The following is a 19,445-nucleotide window of genomic DNA, read 5'->3' on the forward strand; positions in this document are numbered from 1 at the left end:
TACAAGAACTATAACCATAAGTAATTAGCTAAAATAAAATGAGAAGGCGTTTATTCGAACTAATACAGCCATAAAGTCACAATGTTATGCAAAGAAAAGCAGGCAATAAGGATCACATAAGGCAGCTATCTGCAAGCCAGTGTAAGAGACATATCAATGTTAAAATGATATATGTGCATGAAGTGTAAACCAGATGGGAATGTAATGTTTTCACACAACCTCAGTAAAGTAGCATTTCAATCATAATTCATTCACGACATTGCATTCTGAGAATGACAGCTAGGTTATTGTCTATTTTCAATGTAATTCACCGTGATTTTGAAAACAAACTTCTACTTCATGATTTCATGCATTAAGATGACAACTTTTCCTAATACACACTTTTGGAAATGACTGCAAACATAAAGTTGAATTTGGCTGATAAATTTTAAATACAAAATTTTAAATTAACATACAATAAATTACTGTGAAATGCATGTAACCATCAAAATTCTAAACCAAGCATGCGACATAGTAATATATACTCTAAGAGATATATTTGTATATCTATGTCATTTTTTTCTCAATAATACTAAGAGAAAGAAGGCAACTCAAGGATCCTATTAATCCTTTAGAATTTCTACTTAAATCTCACATCCATTATAACAATACCTTTCATTTCCATCTCAATCTCTTGTTCAATCCTCTCATGCAAAATTGATTCAGGAGCTAAAATAGAAAAACATATAAAGAGATTTTAGTGATTAATTGCATATGTTTTCTGCATCAATTCATGACTTGTATGATTAAAGTTTTCTTTTTATTATAACAACAGAAAACTGCATTCCCCGAATTTACCAAAAAGTCCATGCCAAACAAACTATTGAGCTGATAAAACACATGACAATGTTGACAGAAAGATTTAAAACATTTTTATTTTAGGTTCTTCATGAAATTTCCACTTTTAGTTCTATAATTCCCCATGCCTTTACATGCATGCAGAAAGCAATCTACAAACCGAAGGAATATTATTTTCTAAAAAATGTCCTATTGACTAAACACTTGCTAAGAGATGAAATCACATTTAGAAAGAACATGCATTTTCTAAATTGCTACTTTAGCAGAGGGCTATTCTCAGTTTTTCCTGCTAGTAAATACTCCTTTGATTTGAACCACCTTTCAAACTTTGAACTACACGAAGTCCAAATTACATATTAAGAAACAAAACAAAGACTTATCAAAACTGTTTTTATTCCACAAGGAATATGCACAGCTTTTAGACACAGTCATATCTAGGGCAGCTCCTTGGGAAAGGCTGGGGCTCTCGTATCACTCTCAGTCTTCAGTTCACGTGGTATCCTGTCAGTAGACTTTATTCCCTTGTTCTCAGTTTCTTACGGTTTTTGGCATGAAGTTAATGACAAACTTGATGTTTTCTTTGACGATTCTCTTTTTACTTCACGGGTTGTTTTAATTTGTGACTCTTTGAGTGTTTTAATACTTTTAGTGTCAGAACCCAGAGTAATTTTTGTAAGTGCTCTGGCTTGCGATTCTTTTGCTAGGTAAGAATAAAGTTAGGGAAAGGCATAAATTAGCTGTGTTTGTAAGAATAAAAAACATGCTGAATGTGGAGAAGATGGAATGTCATTAGGATGAGAAGGAAAGGCAGCATGTTAGTCATGAAACTTATATACGATATGTTTATGTTTATTATGCACATAATAACTGTATTCAAAAAGACTTCCAGGGGTTTGACATTCCTACTTGATCTTGGTGGATAACTCTGTAGCCTATATGAACTTATTAAGCCAAAATAAAAAAGGAACATATAAAGACTGGCCTATGTCAAATAATTAGACAACTGTGCCTGATCTTTCACTCTTCAAACATCTAAAAGTGTCTTATCTTTCAACTTTCTTAGGTACAAGTAAGGCAGTTGGATGTTCAAAAAAATTCTTTTGCTTCAAGAACACTTTAATAATATTATCAATTGGAACTGAATGAACTGGAGATCCTAGGGCAAAAGAGCCGAGTTCAAATCAATTCTGGGAATATGACAGTCAAACACTGCACTATAGCACTAGATTCTTTAGGAAGTGAGTTAAGAGATCTACATTTCTCCCACCTTCACAACACAGCCAACTCCCAATTACATTACTGAAAAAATTGTCACACTGTCACCTACAGGACTTGTAGACAACACCTCCAAATAAATAGTCACTCTGTGTGATTACTGTGCTAGCCAGCAGCTGTAGTGAAATTGAGGGTCAGCTCTCTGGCTGGTGGAATTTTCTATCTAATTTACATAACTAGACCTCAGTTCTTGAGATATTGCCTTTGTAGGCTATGGTGACAGAATGAGAGATAGCTATAGAACAAAATCTCATTAAGAAAGAATAAGACCTCTTTTTGGTGAGTAGGTGTTGCGGATACATTATATGAATCAATGAACTGTATTCTCTGTACTGGGTAGGAAGAAAGGCCACTGTTTCAAAATTCTGTGCAGAGATGGCTGTGCACCTACATAGCACTGCATTGCCCCCTTTTCATCCCTAACACCACTATGGCCAGGATCAGGGAGGAACTTGAGGCCAGAGCTTTCCACAGACCCCTGGAGATGCCTGAACTTATTCCACCAGCTTCCTTCCATGAGACTCAGTGAAGCTGTTTTGACTATGGGCACACAACACAGGCTTATGGCACCTGAAAAATATTTTTCTCATTTCATTAATATCCAAAAGGAAAGACCATGGATAAGAGGAAGAAGTTATCACTTGCCCAGACAAGTTTATTCCTGCTCTTCCAGACATAATGGAGAATCAAGCCCAATAACGACAAAAGTTGTGATCTTGCCATGAGAAAATTATACAATTCCAGGAGGATTTTAAGCCTGTAAAAGCAGCATCATTTATGGAGAAATATCTAGAGACTTCTAATTTTGGTCCAGAGAGAGCCTTGCTATTTTCAGTGCCCAATTTTCTATTTTTCTTTTTTGGAGATGGAGTCTAGCTCTGTTGCCCAGGCTGGAGTGCAGTGACCCTATTTCGGCTCACTGCAACCTCTGCCTCCTGGGTTCAAGCGATTCTCCTGGCCTCAGCCTCCTGAGTAGTTGGGATTACAGGCATGCACCACCATCCAACATGCCTGGCTAATTTTTGTATTTTTAGTAGAGATGGGGTTTCACCATATTAGCCAGGCTGGTCTCAAACTCCTGACCTCAAGTGATCTGGCTGCCTCGGCCTCCCAAAGTGCTGGGATTACAGGCAGGAGCCACTGTACTTGGTCCCAATTTTCTATTTTCATGGCCCCTTTGTAAACAACTAGAACCTCCAGATGTGAAAATAAAGAGGAGATAAGAATTGTTGAACCTCTTGCTATTAAAACAATTAAACTGAAATTTACCACAGTATCTGGCACAATAATAAATACCCAATAAGTACTTCTCAGACTACAACATTTTAACTTTGCTACACTTTCTTGGTAGTGCGTTGGTAAATATTAGAAAATGCAGCACATAGGAAATAAACCTTTGCTTCCCGAACCTACGTTTAAAAATTAAACTTTCTGAATCCAGACTGGTAAGTTAAATTTTCAGGATAATCATGGCCAATGACTTGGCTGACTTTCAGAAGTCACTTATGAATAGGGTGCTAGTTTAGAGATATTCTAATTAATATATTCGTCGATTGAATTTGCATGGCAGAAAAGCTGCATAAAGCGATGAGGATGAAATGAAGCAAGTCATAGCTAAAAATCAATTAACCACCTTCTACACTTAGTACTGCTGACGTTGTCCTCTCTCCACAGTCATTGTGTACAATGCAGCTGTATAGTCCTTGGTCTACCAGCTGAACATTACATATGGTAAGAAACTGAATATTTCCATTTTGTGATTGTTTCAGTCTCTCGGATTCCTCTATCTTTGCACCTTCGTGAGTCCAGGTTACATCAATGAAAGAATCATCTTTTAAAACACAGAGGAATTGAGCCATGTCACCACACTTTACAGTGACGTCCTGAAGATGCAGGAGAATCTTGGGCGCCTCACCCGCGGACTCTTCAGCACATTCCTTAGATAGCTCAGTGCTTTCTGCAATTTGTGAAAGGGATGCAGTATGGCGCAACTGTGTATCTTGAACAGATGCAGCTGTGTGGATGGAACTTTGAGATACACTTTCAAAAACCTGCACTTCATATTCATATGATGATCCTTGAAATGACTTAATTTCCTTTTGAGATATTTTGCTCTCCTCCTTTGTGAAAGAGGAATCTGCCACTGCCTGGGACTTGGTGGACTCTCTTACATCTTTCCCAGAACTTTGCCTATCTAGGGCTTGCACTGTATAATCAAGTGACAAGAAAAAGAAAAGAATATTAAGATCTAAGCTTTGTCACTTGCCCATGTTAGTAACACAAAATGGCATGGAAGATGAAGATGAAAGACATAGTTGTCACTTGAAAGCAGCATGCCAGATGCAATATGATCTAGATGTCAGGATCACACAAAAGAAAATTCATTCCTGGTGATTCAGTGCTGAGTGGTTGATGAAGACTCATGCAGATGCCATGCAGTATCTGGTTCCTTCTTTCTGTTGTCATTTCAGCTATCCAAAGTGACCCAGTCTGTCTTTCTCTCTCTCCCTCTAGCTGACTGTATTTGGGTTAGCATTTGCTCTCCATCCACTGTATGCTTTAAGTACAGCAAGTAATACTGTACTTACTTTAAGCACAGCAAGTAATACTGTACTTACTTTAAGCACAGCAAGTAATACTGTACTTACTTTAAGCACAGCAAGTAATACTGTACTTACTTTAAGCACAGCAAGTAATACTGTACTTACTTTAAGCACAGCAAGTAATACTGTACTTACTTTAAGCACAGCAAGTAATACTGTACTTTAAGTACAGTAAGTAATACTGTACTTAAAGTACAGTAAGTAATACTGTACTTACTTAAAGTACAGTAAGCAATACTGTACTTACTTAAAGTACAGTAAGCAATACTGTACTTACTTAAAGTACAGTAATAATCAGCAAATAGATCATTTAATGATGCAATGATACAATATTGCTTAGAAGAGTAAAGAAGCCAAGCAAAGGTGGTGCCTAATAAAATAATTATTGGTTCTCTAGTGCATAGAACACATACTTCAGTGAAATTTAAAGTATGTAGGTTAACCCATAATTGAGGACCTAGGGGGAGTTATTGCATGTTATTTTATTAGTAAGTTATGGACTGACCACAGTATGCAATAAAACAAACAGCAGAGACTCTCATTAGTAACAGTGGGACTGAGAGGTATACAGCAAATCAAAGTCCTTGAAGCAAGATGGGCTTTACCTTTTGGAGTCACTGTGAGTGTAGCTGCACAAGTGGCTTCCCCAGCACTATTGGCTGCTTTGCAAGAGTACTGCCCAGCATGCTCTGAGTAAGCATCAACTATAAGCATTAAAGCCATGCCTGTGGACTCCTCAAAATGGAAAACTACATCTTTTGTTGGTAGAATTAGCTGCTGGTTATGAAACCATTGGATTTCTGGCTTGGGAATGCCAGAAACCCTCGCATGAAATCTGACTGTCTCCCCGTTGTGCACCCTGAGGCTTGACAGAGGCTGGATGAAGCTGGGCTTTTGGCCAAGGGGCTCCTTCTTAAATGAAACTGATAAAGAGACATGCCATTGGGAGTTTGATGTATTTTCTTCAAATTTGCTAAATCCTGAAAAGAAGCATACCAATTTTTAATGTCTTACCTTGCATTGAAACCAGAACTCATTTGGAGTTGTCTACAGATTTGTCACAAATTTCAATAATGGACTAGAATTCAGTCCACTCCTACTGCCTTGTCCTTGTATGTCACTATTGACTCGAAGTCACACAAGTTCACTTCCATTTCCCAGAGAAGCAAGCTGAGACATGAATGGGCTAAGGAACTTCACTACATTGTTCATGAAGGCAATAGTGGAGTACCCAACAGGGTTTTGGATATTCTTTTCTTTCTTCCTCTTGTTGTAAAGTCAACTTTTTAATTTTAAACCACTTTAAATTCATTATTTAAAAAACATCTAGTTACAGTTAATGCGTAAGGTTAAGAAAAAAATAGTTTCTCTAAATCCTTATGTATTTGTATGTACTTAATACTACATAGACTATATTTGCTCAGGAAAAATAGTACCACTATATAAAAATGCTATCCTTGTTTGAATCAAATTCCCCATGTTACTGAGGAAGTGTTTCTGATTACAATTTAAGAGCCCCAACTAACAGAAATGTTAAACCACTTTAGGACTGGACTTCTTAACACTAAACCATTCTTGAAAGGAGGATGAATATAGCTCGCTGGTGTACAGACCTGAAACGGTCTAGCTTTTGAGAAATCAAAATTGTGTCAGCATGATAGGAGGATGATAACACTCTTAGATGTTTTTAAAATTTAATTTTTATCTTAGCCAATTGAGAAAACAAATCTACCTATTTCTGCAGCATATTTCGCCCCCTTCTGATTCATGCTGATCAGGAAGCATGACAGCTGGTGACAGCAGCAATACATTACAAATTGTTACAGAGAAAAAGCGGGGCCAAATGAAACGTGATGGTCTATGATTCACAATGAAAAGTGGTAAAGGAGAGGTGAGACCATGGCATATAACATGGAAATAATTAGTTGAATTAGAAGAGAATGGTAGGAACAACAATGATTTACATGAACTCTTGAGTAATTGTTACAGACATTGTTAAGATTCAATCTATATTTAAATGGGGTTCTGAAAGTTGTTTTACTTTACCTTCCAGACTCAGGTTGGCTGTGCTTGATACTTGGCCTACAGCATTACTAGCAACAAACGTGTAAGTTCCTTCATCTTCTGGATAAGCTTCGGCAATTTCCAGTTGATAAGTGTCTTCAAATTGAGTCATTCTAAAGAACCGAGATGGCTTGATTTTCTTGTCTTTGCTGTACCAAGACACTTTTAGATCTGCGACACAAAAGAAAAGAGATACTTCAACCACAAAAACGAGTGGATTTTTACAATTTACCTGCAAACACAATGTTAATAATACTAGTGCCTACATTTCATATTTGACTTAATAATATGATACTTTTCTCTGGGCATGCCATATCTACTATTGTTAAATGATTTCCTTTCATCTTCAAGAAGGAAATGTAATGATAGAAAAATATAGCTTGTCCTAAGGTTGAACTGGTTGTAATGTTTAAAATGATAGAACTTCAGTTACATTCTCTTTAGACATTTGCATGTCATGCAGTGGAAGCAGGGACAAGATTTTGACATATTCAGTGACTTTGAGAAAAAGACAGTCCTAAGAAGAGTCATCAGGAAAGGTTTGATCTGGGCTTGTAGTTGCCTTCTGGGACAGGAAATGAGAAAAATCTCCACTTTTGGTTTGCAGAAAAATCAATCAAAAAGAGAGCTGAGAAGATCAAGATATGAAAAGTCTAAAATAGATACCTTTGAAGGCCGTAGAAAAAAAATCTCTATCTTTGTTACTAATGAGCAAAAGGTTTCAGTACGCAGTATATATGGCACAAATAATTGTAGAGAAAATAATTTTTTAAATAAAGAGGGTGATTTATTATGGTATTTGAGCATCTTAGATACATTTGACTCTTTTCAGCGTGGCAGTTATAAGACATTATAATAAAGCTAGCTATTTCTATATAAGGATTTGAACCATCTTAAAATAATAGAAAGTAAAAACCCAAATTACAGTAAAGTAGCAGGTTATTGTGTTGTAATAATTGTAGGTGATATGCACTTTAATTTTAGTTAACTGTTTGAATAGCCAAAATCAAAGCCATCTTGTTTTTGGAGCACAGTCACTATACCACTTCTTGGTCTCAATACCATCCAAGATGATCTTCTAATAGTCCAATCATCTAGCATTTGTCTGCATTTTAATGCCAATACTTGTCTATAAAAGTTACTCTCCTGCCCATGATGGTAGATGTGTATAAATGGCAAGTTCTCCTCTTAGAGTAACAAATCTGTTCAGTTCCTTAGATAGTAAGGTAAAGTAGAAGATGAAATCCTGGCCAGGCGCGGTGCTTCACACCTGTAATCCAGCACTTTGGGAGGCTGAGGCGGGCAGATCACGAGGTCAGGAGTTCGAGAACAGCCTGACCAACGTGGTGAAACCTCGTCTCTACTGAAAATACAAAAATTAGCCAGGTGTGGTGGCACACACCTATAATCCCAGCTACTCAGGAGGCTCAGGCAGGAGAATAGCTTGAACCCGGGAGGGGGAGGTTGCAGTGAGCCGAGATCTCCAGCCTGGTGACAGAGCAAGACTCTGTCGAAATATATACATATAAGGAAAATGAAATCTTGACACTACAACTTGTCAGCTGCGTGGCCTTGGAAATGTCATTTAAGCTTTCTGGATTAGTCTTTTCATTTGTAAAATGGCATGTGTAATAATGTATGGGCTATTCATTGCATATAATTGCTGTGAGAATTAAATGATATAACACACATGGAAGGGCTTTATAAGCCACTGGCACAAGTCAGTCATTATAGCAAGAATATCTAACATCACAGATGGAAGCAATGTTGTCTTCAGTAACACGCCAAAAGACAGTGCCATGTGATATAACATGAAACACCACCCCTATTTAGTTTGTGTGAAGGTGTGTGTGTGTGTGTGTGTGTGTGTGTGTGAGATCATCAATGGTACATCCTCTTACAAGGTTCTCTGCTTATTTCTACTGACAGCTTCTTCCTTTGGTGAACTGAATGAGGCACCAGGATACACATGAACTGCCACTGGACATGAACTGCACACAATAAGTGAGTTAACAGGTAAAACTTTTCTTGGTAGTGGACTTGGTGCTTGTGGCTGTGATGCCATGATCTGCGTTACTCATTAGCCTCTCGCGGCTTCTTTGAGGCCATTCTTCTCCCATATTACTACTTCTGCAATACCCCACTTGTCTCTCCTGACTCCCCTGGCTGAGGGCCTCATCCACGCTCTCCAGGCCTATTGTAATAACCTCTCTCCAGTTCCTGACTGCCAGTCTCACCTCCCACATCTGTCCATTCCTTCTTTCCCTATCACAGTATCATTTCTTTTAGATCTGCGACACAAAAGAAAAGAGATACTTCAACCACAAAAACGAGTGGATTTTTACAATTTACCTGCAAACACAATGTTAATAATACTAGTGCCTACATTTCATATTTGACTTAATAATATGATACTTTTCTCTGGGCATGCCATATCTACTATTGTTAAATGATTTCCTTTCATCTTCAAGAAGGAAATGTAATGATAGAAAAATATAGCTTGTCCTAAGGTTGAACTGGTTGTAATGTTTAAAATGATAGAACTTCAGTTACATTCTCTTTAGACATTTGCATGTCATGCAGTGGAAGCAGGGACAAGATTTTGACATATTCAGTGACTTTGAGAAAAAGACAGTCCTAAGAAGAGTCATCAGGAAAGGTTTGATCTGGGCTTGTAGTTGCCTTCTGGGACAGGAAATGAGAAAAATCTCCACTTTTGGTTTGCAGAAAAATCAATCAAAAAGAGAGCTGAGAAGATCAAGATATGAAAAGTCTAAAATAGATACCTTTGAAGGCCGTAGAAAAAAAATCTCTATCTTTGTTACTAATGAGCAAAAGGTTTCAGTACGCAGTATATATGGCACAAATAATTGTAGAGAAAATAATTTTTTAAATAAAGAGGGTGATTTATTATGGTATTTGAGCATCTTAGATACATTTGACTCTTTTCAGCGTGGCAGTTATAAGACATTATAATAAAGCTAGCTATTTCTATATAAGGATTTGAACCATCTTAAAATAATAGAAAGTAAAAACCCAAATTACAGTAAAGTAGCAGGTTATTGTGTTGTAATAATTGTAGGTGATATGCACTTTAATTTTAGTTAACTGTTTGAATAGCCAAAATCAAAGCCATCTTGTTTTTGGAGCACAGTCACTATACCACTTCTTGGTCTCAATACCATCCAAGATGATCTTCTAATAGTCCAATCATCTAGCATTTGTCTGCATTTTAATGCCAATACTTGTCTATAAAAGTTACTCTCCTGCCCATGATGGTAGATGTGTATAAATGGCAAGTTCTCCTCTTAGAGTAACAAATCTGTTCAGTTCCTTAGATAGTAAGGTAAAGTAGAAGATGAAATCCTGGCCAGGCACGGTGCTTCACACCTGTAATCCAGCACTTTGGGAGGCTGAGGCGGGCAGATCACGAGGTCAGGAGTTCGAGAACAGCCTGACCAACGTGGTGAAACCTCGTCTCTACTGAAAATACAAAAATTAGCCAGGTGTGGTGGCACACACCTATAATCCCAGCTACTCAGGAGGCTCAGGCAGGAGAATAGCTTGAACCCGGGAGGGGGAGGTTGCAGTGAGCCGAGATCTCCAGCCTGGTGACAGAGCAAGACTCTGTCGAAATATATACATATAAGGAAAATGAAATCTTGACACTACAACTTGTCAGCTGCGTGGCCTTGGAAATGTCATTTAAGCTTTCTGGATTAGTCTTTTCATTTGTAAAATGGCATGTGTAATAATGTATGGGCTATTCATTGCATATAATTGCTGTGAGAATTAAATGATATAACACACATGGAAGGGCTTTATAAGCCACTGGCACAAGTCAGTCATTATAGCAAGAATATCTAACATCACAGATGGAAGCAATGTTGTCTTCAGTAACACGCCAAAAGACAGTGCCATGTGATATAACATGAAACACCACCCCTATTTAGTTTGTGTGAAGGTGTGTGTGTGTGTGTGTGTGTGTGTGTGTGAGATCATCAATGGTACATCCTCTTACAAGGTTCTCTGCTTATTTCTACTGACAGCTTCTTCCTTTGGTGAACTGAATGAGGCACCAGGATACACATGAACTGCCACTGGACATGAACTGCACACAATAAGTGAGTTAACAGGTAAAACTTTTCTTGGTAGTGGACTTGGTGCTTGTGGCTGTGATGCCATGATCTGCGTTACTCATTAGCCTCTCGCGGCTTCTTTGAGGCCATTCTTCTCCCATATTACTACTTCTGCAATACCCCACTTGTCTCTCCTGACTCCCCTGGCTGAGGGCCTCATCCACGCTCTCCAGGCCTATTGTAATAACCTCTCTCCAGTTCCTGACTGCCAGTCTCACCTCCCACATCTGTCCATTCCTTCTTTCCCTATCACAGTATCATTTCTAAAAAGTAAACCTGATCGTGGTACCCAGGGGCTTAAAAATCCTTCAGTGTCTCCTAAATGTAAACAAGATCAATTCCAAAATCTTCAGCATAGAATACCAAAAACTTTAGCATGGCCTTTGCCGTATTATCCAGCCTTCTTACCCACTCATGATATCACTTTCCAACTGTACTTAAACCACTTGCTTCTAGCACATGAAGCATTATTGCAAGTTTTGATGACTTGGAGATGTTGTTTTCTCATCATAGGATGCCACTGTGTTCAATGATCCTACATATTTTTCAATGCTCAGTTCACACATCTTTCTCTGGCTCTCTCCCAGACAGAGAATGATGAGTACGTGGGCCTGTTAATAGCACTTACAACCTTGGGATATAGTTGTGTGCATGCATCTCCTCACCTACATGTCAAGCTCCTTAAAGGCAAGAGCAAGATCTGCACCCCAGCACCTAGGGTAATATCTCAATAGCAGGGAAACAATAAATGGTAGAATTAAAATTGCACAGATGCTTAAATGAATAACAGACAATATCATTGCTAGACTAATTATTCATCATTTCTGTTTAGCTAGCTGTCACTCTGTAACCCTCCAAATGACACTGACTCATCGTCTGTAGAATAACAGCAAAAAAATAGCTTTTTTACATTTTAAGATTCTGCTTTTCCAAATTATTCCTCTACCAGTAGGTGGCACTGGAGACCTTCAATAGGTAACATTTTCGCTGTTAGAAGCAGCACCTGGTTGCTCAGGGCCACGTTTCATGCTTCAGAAAGTATTGCAACCCCCAAGAACATGGGAGCTTCTGAAGACTCCCAATTTCTTTCCAATTTGTGGAAAGCAGGGCTACACTTACTTAAGGCAATACCTGGCCAGAGGAAGTTCTGTAAATATTTTTAGTCCCAGTGATATGAAACTATGTGAGTTGGCAAGTTTTTGAAGGGTCATTCTATTTAATGAATTTAATTTCTTTCATATAGAAAACAAATTTATAAGAGGATGCTAAAACCACTATATGTGTACAGATATTACCACACATGGGAAGTTAATGATCTTCTCAGTTTACAAAGCCTATTCAAACCTTTTTAAAGACATTGGTTATGCAGAAAAGATAGTGAAATTTTTCTCTTTCTACCCCAATTGGTGTCTTGTAGAGTGCTTCAGGTGTATTTCTACAACACTTTAAAGGCAATACTACCATATGTTAATATGTTATAGACTTAAAAGCACTATACCAATATAGTTAAGACAAATATTACTACTTTGAATGATGTATATATATGTTTATATTAAAAAATTCCTCTAAAAATTAAATAAATGGATAAATTATTTAGTGTAGCTTTAGTGAACTTGCTTTTAAAATACATTTTGTATTATTGTGTTAGTAGGATATTATCAAATCAGTCCTCATTTATTAATATTTAGCATTTCTTGAACACTATCCCTCAAATATACAGTCTATGGTATTTGTCCATACTGGCCATACAATACTAAACATTGATGTTTATATAATTCCTCTCTATGGCTATAATAAAATGAATGTATTGAGCCCCAGTTACCTGGAAGCCATGCCTATAGGTGCTTTACATACATTATATCTTTTAATTATGCTCATAAAATCAAATAGGTCTATTAGATTTCTAGATCACCATCTCCATTCCTGAGGAGGAAATAATTGGGTCAGAAGACCAATTGAAGTACTAACCTGTTTAGAAAAATAAATCTTGACAAGGTAGAGATTGGATTATAAACTAATGGGAGAAGCATAATAAACAAAACAATACAACTTTGCAATTACTTTTGCATTAGCCTAATAAGAGGGCTGGGAGATGCCCAAGCTTTGAGAGTTTCCCTTTGGCTGGGAAACTCTCAAATAATTGTGATTATAGACAATCAGTTATGACTTGAAGTGGTTCCACATATATTGTCTCATTCTACCAAGATCAGATTTCTGGGATGAGGAAATTGGCTGGTGGTACTTGAGAAGCATGCCCCAATTAAAAATGGTAGCAGCTAACTCTGATTGATTACTATATGATGAGCACTGTGCTTTGTGCTGACTTGAGTTACCTAACTTAATCTTGATAATAATCTTAAGTGTTTGGTAACAGTCATTTAACCATCATTAATTAGTCCAGTCAACAATTACTTACGGAGTATCTACTATGTATCAGGTGATATTCTGGGGCAACCATCCACTCTTGTTTTCATAGAGCTTACCTTCTAGCAGGTACTATTTTTCAGATGCCAAATTCTAGGCACTAAAACGGAATTCCTAGCCTCATAAAATATATTTTCTAGGATTGAATGCAATCATATACTCAATGTATTCATGACAGAAAGAGAACGAGAGACATGATATATTTGCCTAAGGTCACATATTGAAGGCAAGATTCAAATTCAGCATCTTTGACCATAAAGCCCCGACTTTTGACCACTATAGGATATTGTCTTCCAAAGGATACCTTTCACACAAGCATTGTCCATAGACTGAATAATGTCTTATATAAATGTATTATTCTTTTGAATTATATGTAGATGCTATTATAATCTAATAATTTTAGTTTTGTCATTGTATTTTATCAATGAAGAAATTAAAGTGCAGCTACAATCATAAAGGGAACATGACCTTTTTTAATATTAGTGAAAAACACTAATTTTTTTATTGTGATAAAGAACACATAACATAACATAAACAACCATTATTAAGGGCACAAAATAGTGAAAAACACTTATCTAATTCTTAATTTAATAATTGAAATAAGTTTTCTGTTAGATTTCCATTAAGCTTCAAATTATGCATGAGAGATGTTTGTGATGGAGGAGAAGCTGACAGAATGTTTTTCCCATGTAATTATTTGTAAGTATTGGCAATGACACCTTTTGTTCTTAAACCTACCTGTTCCAGAAACCCGGCATTGAAAACGGGCTGGCTGCCCTTCAGAAGTGACAGTGTCCTGAAGTGGGGTGATGATGGCAGGTGGATAAACAGGCATTTCCTGATCAGGAGACACAACTTCTGGAACTAAAGAAAGAAACCACAAGATTTGTCATGATTAAGTCACCATAGAGACCTCACAGAAGGGAGCATGTAGGTTTATCTTAATTTATTTCACAGCAGAGTGCTTTCAAAGTTGGGTAGCAATCTACTTTTATGAGCTCCAAACTGTATTTTTAAATGCACTGGGAAAGGACAAAAGCCTGCTTCTTAGGTTTTATTTTCAGCTGGAAGTAGCGAGGCATTCCTACCTTCCACTGAGAGTGAAGCTGATGTTGTGGCAACACCATAGTCATTCTTGGCTTCACAGGTATAGACTGCTGCATCCTCTGGGAAGGCTTCAATTAGCAAAAGCGTGTACTCTTGCCCATCATGAAGAAATTTGCACTTGAAGCCAGTGGAAAGCAGCTGCTCTTCCTTGTACCAGGAAATTTTGGGCTGTGGTCTTCCGGATATCATGGCACAGAAGCGGGCAGGCTTGCCAGACTGCACAGTGACAGGCTGGAGCTCCTGCAGAACTTGGGGCGGTTCAGGAGCTAGGAGTAAATGTTGACAAATAGCCCATGAAAAAGTGTAAAAACACAAGAGAGCATGCAAAACTCTACATTAATTTGTTGCTGGCTAGTTATACATCCAGAGACAAAATTTTGGAATTGTGGTATTTTTACTTGCCTCAGAATATTAGAACATTCTTTGTGCTAAGAATGAAGAAAGCACTTGGAATTTGTCCACATGCAGAGGGAATAGCTTCAGAAAGATATTTTTGATATTTGGGGGGCATGCTGAGAGTGCCGAGTTAACCTGATTATCCCAGTTTCTGTTTGTGGTGGGGGCTTAGCGATGGACACCTGAATGAATTATACAATAACTTCCGTGTGTTACCTATTTTTAAAAGTCAGTTGGACAAATCATGTGGTGAAGAGGCCCATATCATTCCGGTTTGTTTGTTTTGCAAGTATTTGTGTTTATGTCATAGTCATTTTGTTATGTACCAGTGCCAGTAAAATGCAATCAGTAAGTATTGAATGAATGACTGAATTAACACTATTTCAGATCTAGTTACATGCCATTAGGTAGACTTAACAAATTCAGCTTTCCTGTTTTGCTAACTAAAGCATATTCTCAGTGCTGTGATGAGTGAGGGGACCTGGTTAGTTCATGGAACCCAGAAATTAGAAGAAATGACTTCTGTGAGGCTGGTTTCTGACACTATCATAGAAAAGATCTTTATTTTTCTGTGCCTCAGTTTCTCCACTACTAATACAGAGATAATAAGAACTGGATGCCATGACCATTTGGTCTTCTAGGAACCTAGGGAATGTTGGCGATATGGTTCATCTTTGTGAATCTTGAGATTACCCCTGGAGGTCCTGCTTCTGCCTCAGGGGTATTTTATTCAAAGAGATATGGCCTAGGATGAGAATAGGAAGGGAGGTTCCATTTTTCTCTTGCATCTAGGTTAGACTCAAAACAAGGTCAGCTTGAGATTCAGCCTTAAGATTTCTAATGAGGAGAGCAGAGGTTTAACAGCACTTCCCTGAGGACTGCTCAGAGGCTCCTCAGGAGTGCTTGGTAGCATGTGGAATTCCCTGTCCAAAGTAAGAGCCCCTGTTCTTAGAGCTTGGGGTAGAGAGGATCTAGTTCCACATTGCCTGAGGCTCTCTAGGCCTTCCAGGGTCTCAAAGAGGACTTTTGAGTTCTCCCAGGCACTCCATACCAGAGGCTGGAAACACCCCTTTCACTTGGTAGTGCTGCTAGGACTTGAGCAGTTCAGGCAGAGGGCAGAGAACTAAAATAGCTTAACAGCGAATCTAGAAGCTCATCTGGGGTATATGAAAATGGACACCCAATGGGTGTTCGATAGTTTTGAGCAACCAGATGAGGATCTGGCCATCAGGTGCTTTCTGAAAATAACTTCTCAATAGGTCTTTTAACAGCTGCCCTCCCTTTTCCATAGATATAATGTGAAAAAAAATGTAGCTGGAACCACATGAATACCATAGGTTCTTTAGAAATTTCCTTCAAGTTACAAGAATTTAGTGACTTAAACAGGAGGATTATTTCTGATGGATGCACAAAATATGCTGAAATCTGTCCCTACATACCATTGACATAGAGAGTGACAGAACTCCTGTTCCTTCCTGCCACAAAGGTGTATTCTCCTGCATCGCTCTGTCTGGTCTCAGAGATAAACATTCGGTGGATTCTTCTCTCCACTACATATTTGTGTCGTTCTTGAACTTGGAAATTGATTTCAATGCCATCTTTATACCAGTGGGCATCAACATCGTCTTCATTGACCTCAAACTCAACAACAGCACGCTGTTTCTCAATGACCTGTTGATGGAACAACATAAAAAAAAAAAAACAAAAACAAAAACTTGAAGCTCTGGTTTCCTCCCAGTTAATCAATTTCTAAAACTGGTCAATGAATGGCATGTGAAACCAATATATTATAATGTAATAAGTTGGCTGATTATAGCACTCTCTAATTTTTCCTGCCTAGTATTGGACAAATGGTACATAAACTTCTCTTGTAGAGAATTGTGTTTACAGCTGCATGGAGGAAAGGAGCTGCCCCAAAGAGACAATTATTTCATCCCTAAATGTTTGCTTCTTATTTACTAATAAGGGATATAATGATGCTTTACATTTGGGGGCTTTTTATTGTCTAAAAAGTTATTACTTAATTTGATTTCATTTTATATGAATAATAACTTTGTGGGCTAGGTAGGAATTATTATCCTCATTTTAAGAGTGAGAACACTGAGGTTCAGAATTGGCAAATAAATGATGGAAGACATCTCCAGGTTATCTGAGTCCTCATTGAAGGCTTTTTCATTATAGTCCACAGTCTGTAAAGCCTGGTTTTCTTTGGATGAGCAATATGATAAAGCTGAACTCAACTGGTATTTCTCTAGACATGTTTCCTCCATTATATCATTTGGGATGGTGGACACTTATGAGGACAAGCTCTGTAAATGCAGGCGACAGCAAGAGTGCCCAGCATCCTTGCCAGGAACCCAGCACGGCTTGGACAGGGTTTTCTCTTAGACTTCACAGAAAGTATTTCTAGCCACTAAGTTCCTTGACACTTGCCTCTCCACAGATAGAAACCCTCTGAGAAAATGTCACCTTGTTCTAAATTTCCTTAATTCTAATTGATGTGTGAACCTCACGATTTACATTTTAATTCTTTTCTGGTTGGTGCTGCTTGGCAAGCAGCCATTTATTAGACAGTGAAATTTCTACAGCTGCTTTAATTAACGTATTTAGACAGCTGCTAGGGACACCCTTATTCCCTGAGTGGAAACTGTGACTAAATTGAGGTCAGCATAAGAGAGTCTAAGCCAAGTAAGAATGAGCTGATTTAATTCTTTAAAGGATGGTGGTTAGAAAATGTAAAAGGGAAACATTAAAATATAAAATGATAGATTATGGACTACTGATGATTTTTCAAAACATTTAGTATGTAGACAATACCTGAACCTCCTTTTTAATACTTCGGATGCGAACATCTCTGCCTTCTACAAAGAGTTTTGCAGTTGACACGTTGCCTCCTGCCACCACTGTGTACTTCCCAGCATCAGACATCCGGGTGGATGGGATCAGAAGGCGGTGGACATATTTCTCCTTCTGAATCTTTATTCTATGGATGAAATGGAAATTCGAGTTTACCGTATGGTGATTCAGAGGAAACTGGGAATTACTGGAATGTAGCAAGACAAAACAACTGACCTGTCTGTGATCTGCAGTTCCTGGTCATCTTTCATCCACTGTACAGTGATGTCAGGTTCAGAAACTTCACATTCAAACATGGCTCGCTTCTTCTCCAGTACCTTAATGTCCTTAATGTGTTTCCTAAATTCTATATGACGAGCTGGAAAATAGCATGTAGAAAAATTAACATTTTTAACAGCTTTATTGAGATATAATTCACATACTATACAATCCACCAATTTAAAGTATACAATTCAATGAATTTCCATGTATTCATCATTGTGTAGCCATCACCATAATTTTAGAACATTCTCATTCCCCAAGAAGAAATCATGTAACCCTTAGCCATCACCCCAAGGACTTTTCTATTGTCTCCCCTGTAGACCTAAGCAACCACCAATCTACATCTCTATAGATTTGTGTATCTTGGACATTTCATATAAATGGAATCATACAATATGTGGTCTTTGTATGGTCTCTGGCTTCTTTCACTTAGCATAAAGTTTTAAAGGTTCATCCATGTTGTAGCATATCGTAGTGCTTCCTTTTTATTGCTGAATGATATCCCATTGTATGGCTATCCCACATTTTATTTATCCATTCATTAATTGATATACTAAATTTTATAAAGCATGTATGACATTTTTTCTATGGATCTAATATGTATGAAACCATACCTTCCACATAAAGTGTGGCTGTTGATGTTGCTTTTCCAGCCACAAAGGTGTAGTCAGCAGCATCCCCAAAGTGAACATTCCTGATGTTCAGTGAGTGTGTGAGCTTTTTGGTTCTCATCTGGCACTTGTCAGTTGATTTGATTTCCACACCATTCTTTAACCATTTGTAAGAGATGCCTTCATAGTTCACTGTCACCTCAAAAGTAATAGTGTCTTTTTCTTCAGCGTTGATGTCTTTCAGCATGGAAGTAATCATGATTGCTGCAAAGGAGAAAAGAAAAAACACCCAAGGAGACTTTACGTAAATATGATGTGGGTTATAACAGGTGCAGAATAAAAATTTGGAATGTTTTTAGTGCGTCTGTTGAGGAGATTACAGTTTAGAGATATAAGCTTTGATACCTTCCATGTACTATACAGGACAGTGCCAACTTACAGAGGAACAGAAAGATCAAGTGATAGACACTGAGGCATCTTTCCAGGTAGCCTTTCAATGCTACTCTAACTGGAACATTTTATCCAGGTGGAGATACTAGTGCTTTACTCAGTGTAACCACATACTAGATGTTTCAATTAACAATTTTTTTTCTTTATTTTTTGAGGCAGGTTCTCACTTTGTCGCCCAGGCTGCAGTGCAGTGCCGTGATCGTGGCTCACTGCAGCCTTGGCCTTCTGGGCCCAAGCGATCTTCCCACCTCAGCCTCCTGAGTAGCTGGGACTACAAGTGTGTGCCACCATGCCCAGCTAATTTTTTTTTTTCCTTTTGTCTTTGCTAGAGGCAGAATCTCATTGTATTTCCCAGCCTGGTCTCAAAATCTTGATCTCAAGCGATTCTCCTGCCTTGGCCTCCCAAAGTGCTGGGATTACGA

At 38.0% G+C, this 19,445-nt stretch overlaps 2 protein-coding genes across 51 annotated transcripts in view; both read right to left on the reverse strand.

The window, feature by feature from the left end:
• The window catches only part of TTN (titin), a 282,990-nt gene that overhangs the window by 225,702 nt on the left and 37,843 nt on the right, over positions 1–19,445 (reverse strand). For all 50 annotated transcript variants that reach the window (NM_001329611.3, XM_054678800.2, XM_024354671.3 and 47 more), the window contains 8 exons: positions 18,577–18,837; positions 17,918–18,059; positions 17,663–17,828; positions 16,285–16,516; positions 14,431–14,715; positions 14,081–14,206; positions 6,762–6,950; positions 652–708 (listed from right to left, as the gene is read on the reverse strand). In NM_001329611.3, coding sequence (NP_001316540.3) covers positions 652–708; positions 6,762–6,950; positions 14,081–14,206; positions 14,431–14,715; positions 16,285–16,516; positions 17,663–17,828; positions 17,918–18,059; positions 18,577–18,837 — 1,458 coding nt within the window. The remainder of the gene's footprint in view (positions 1–651; positions 709–6,761; positions 6,951–14,080; positions 14,207–14,430; positions 14,716–16,284; positions 16,517–17,662; positions 17,829–17,917; positions 18,060–18,576; positions 18,838–19,445) is intronic.
• Positions 1,281–5,537, reverse strand: LOC134808055 (titin-like). Its single transcript, XM_063791322.1, has 3 exons — positions 5,321–5,537; positions 3,746–4,318; positions 1,281–1,537 (listed from the first exon to the last, which is right to left on the reverse strand). Exons 1-3 carry the CDS (start codon positions 5,436–5,438, stop codon positions 1,374–1,376), a joined length of 855 nt encoding a protein of 284 aa, XP_063647392.1. The 5' UTR covers positions 5,439–5,537; the 3' UTR covers positions 1,281–1,373.

The sequence above is a fragment of the Pan troglodytes genome, chromosome 13 (assembly GCF_028858775.2).
Source record: "Pan troglodytes isolate AG18354 chromosome 13, NHGRI_mPanTro3-v2.0_pri, whole genome shotgun sequence".
Classification (NCBI taxonomy): domain Eukaryota; kingdom Metazoa; phylum Chordata; class Mammalia; order Primates; family Hominidae; genus Pan; species Pan troglodytes.

Excerpts from the sequence above, each read along its gene's own strand:
- LOC134808055 (XM_063791322.1), bottom strand. The coding sequence starts at position 5,438 with ATGGCTTTAATGCTTATAGTTGATGCTTACTCAGAGCATGCTGGGCAG. Across the intron at positions 4,319-5,320 it reads ACTCACAGTGACTCCAAAAG|TGCAAGCCCTAGATAGGCAA; the intron begins GTAAAGCCCATC and ends TTGATTATACAG. Across the intron at positions 1,538-3,745 it reads AGCAGTACTAAGTGTAGAAG|CAAAAGAATCGCAAGCCAGA; the intron begins GTGGTTAATTGA and ends ATTCTTACCTAG.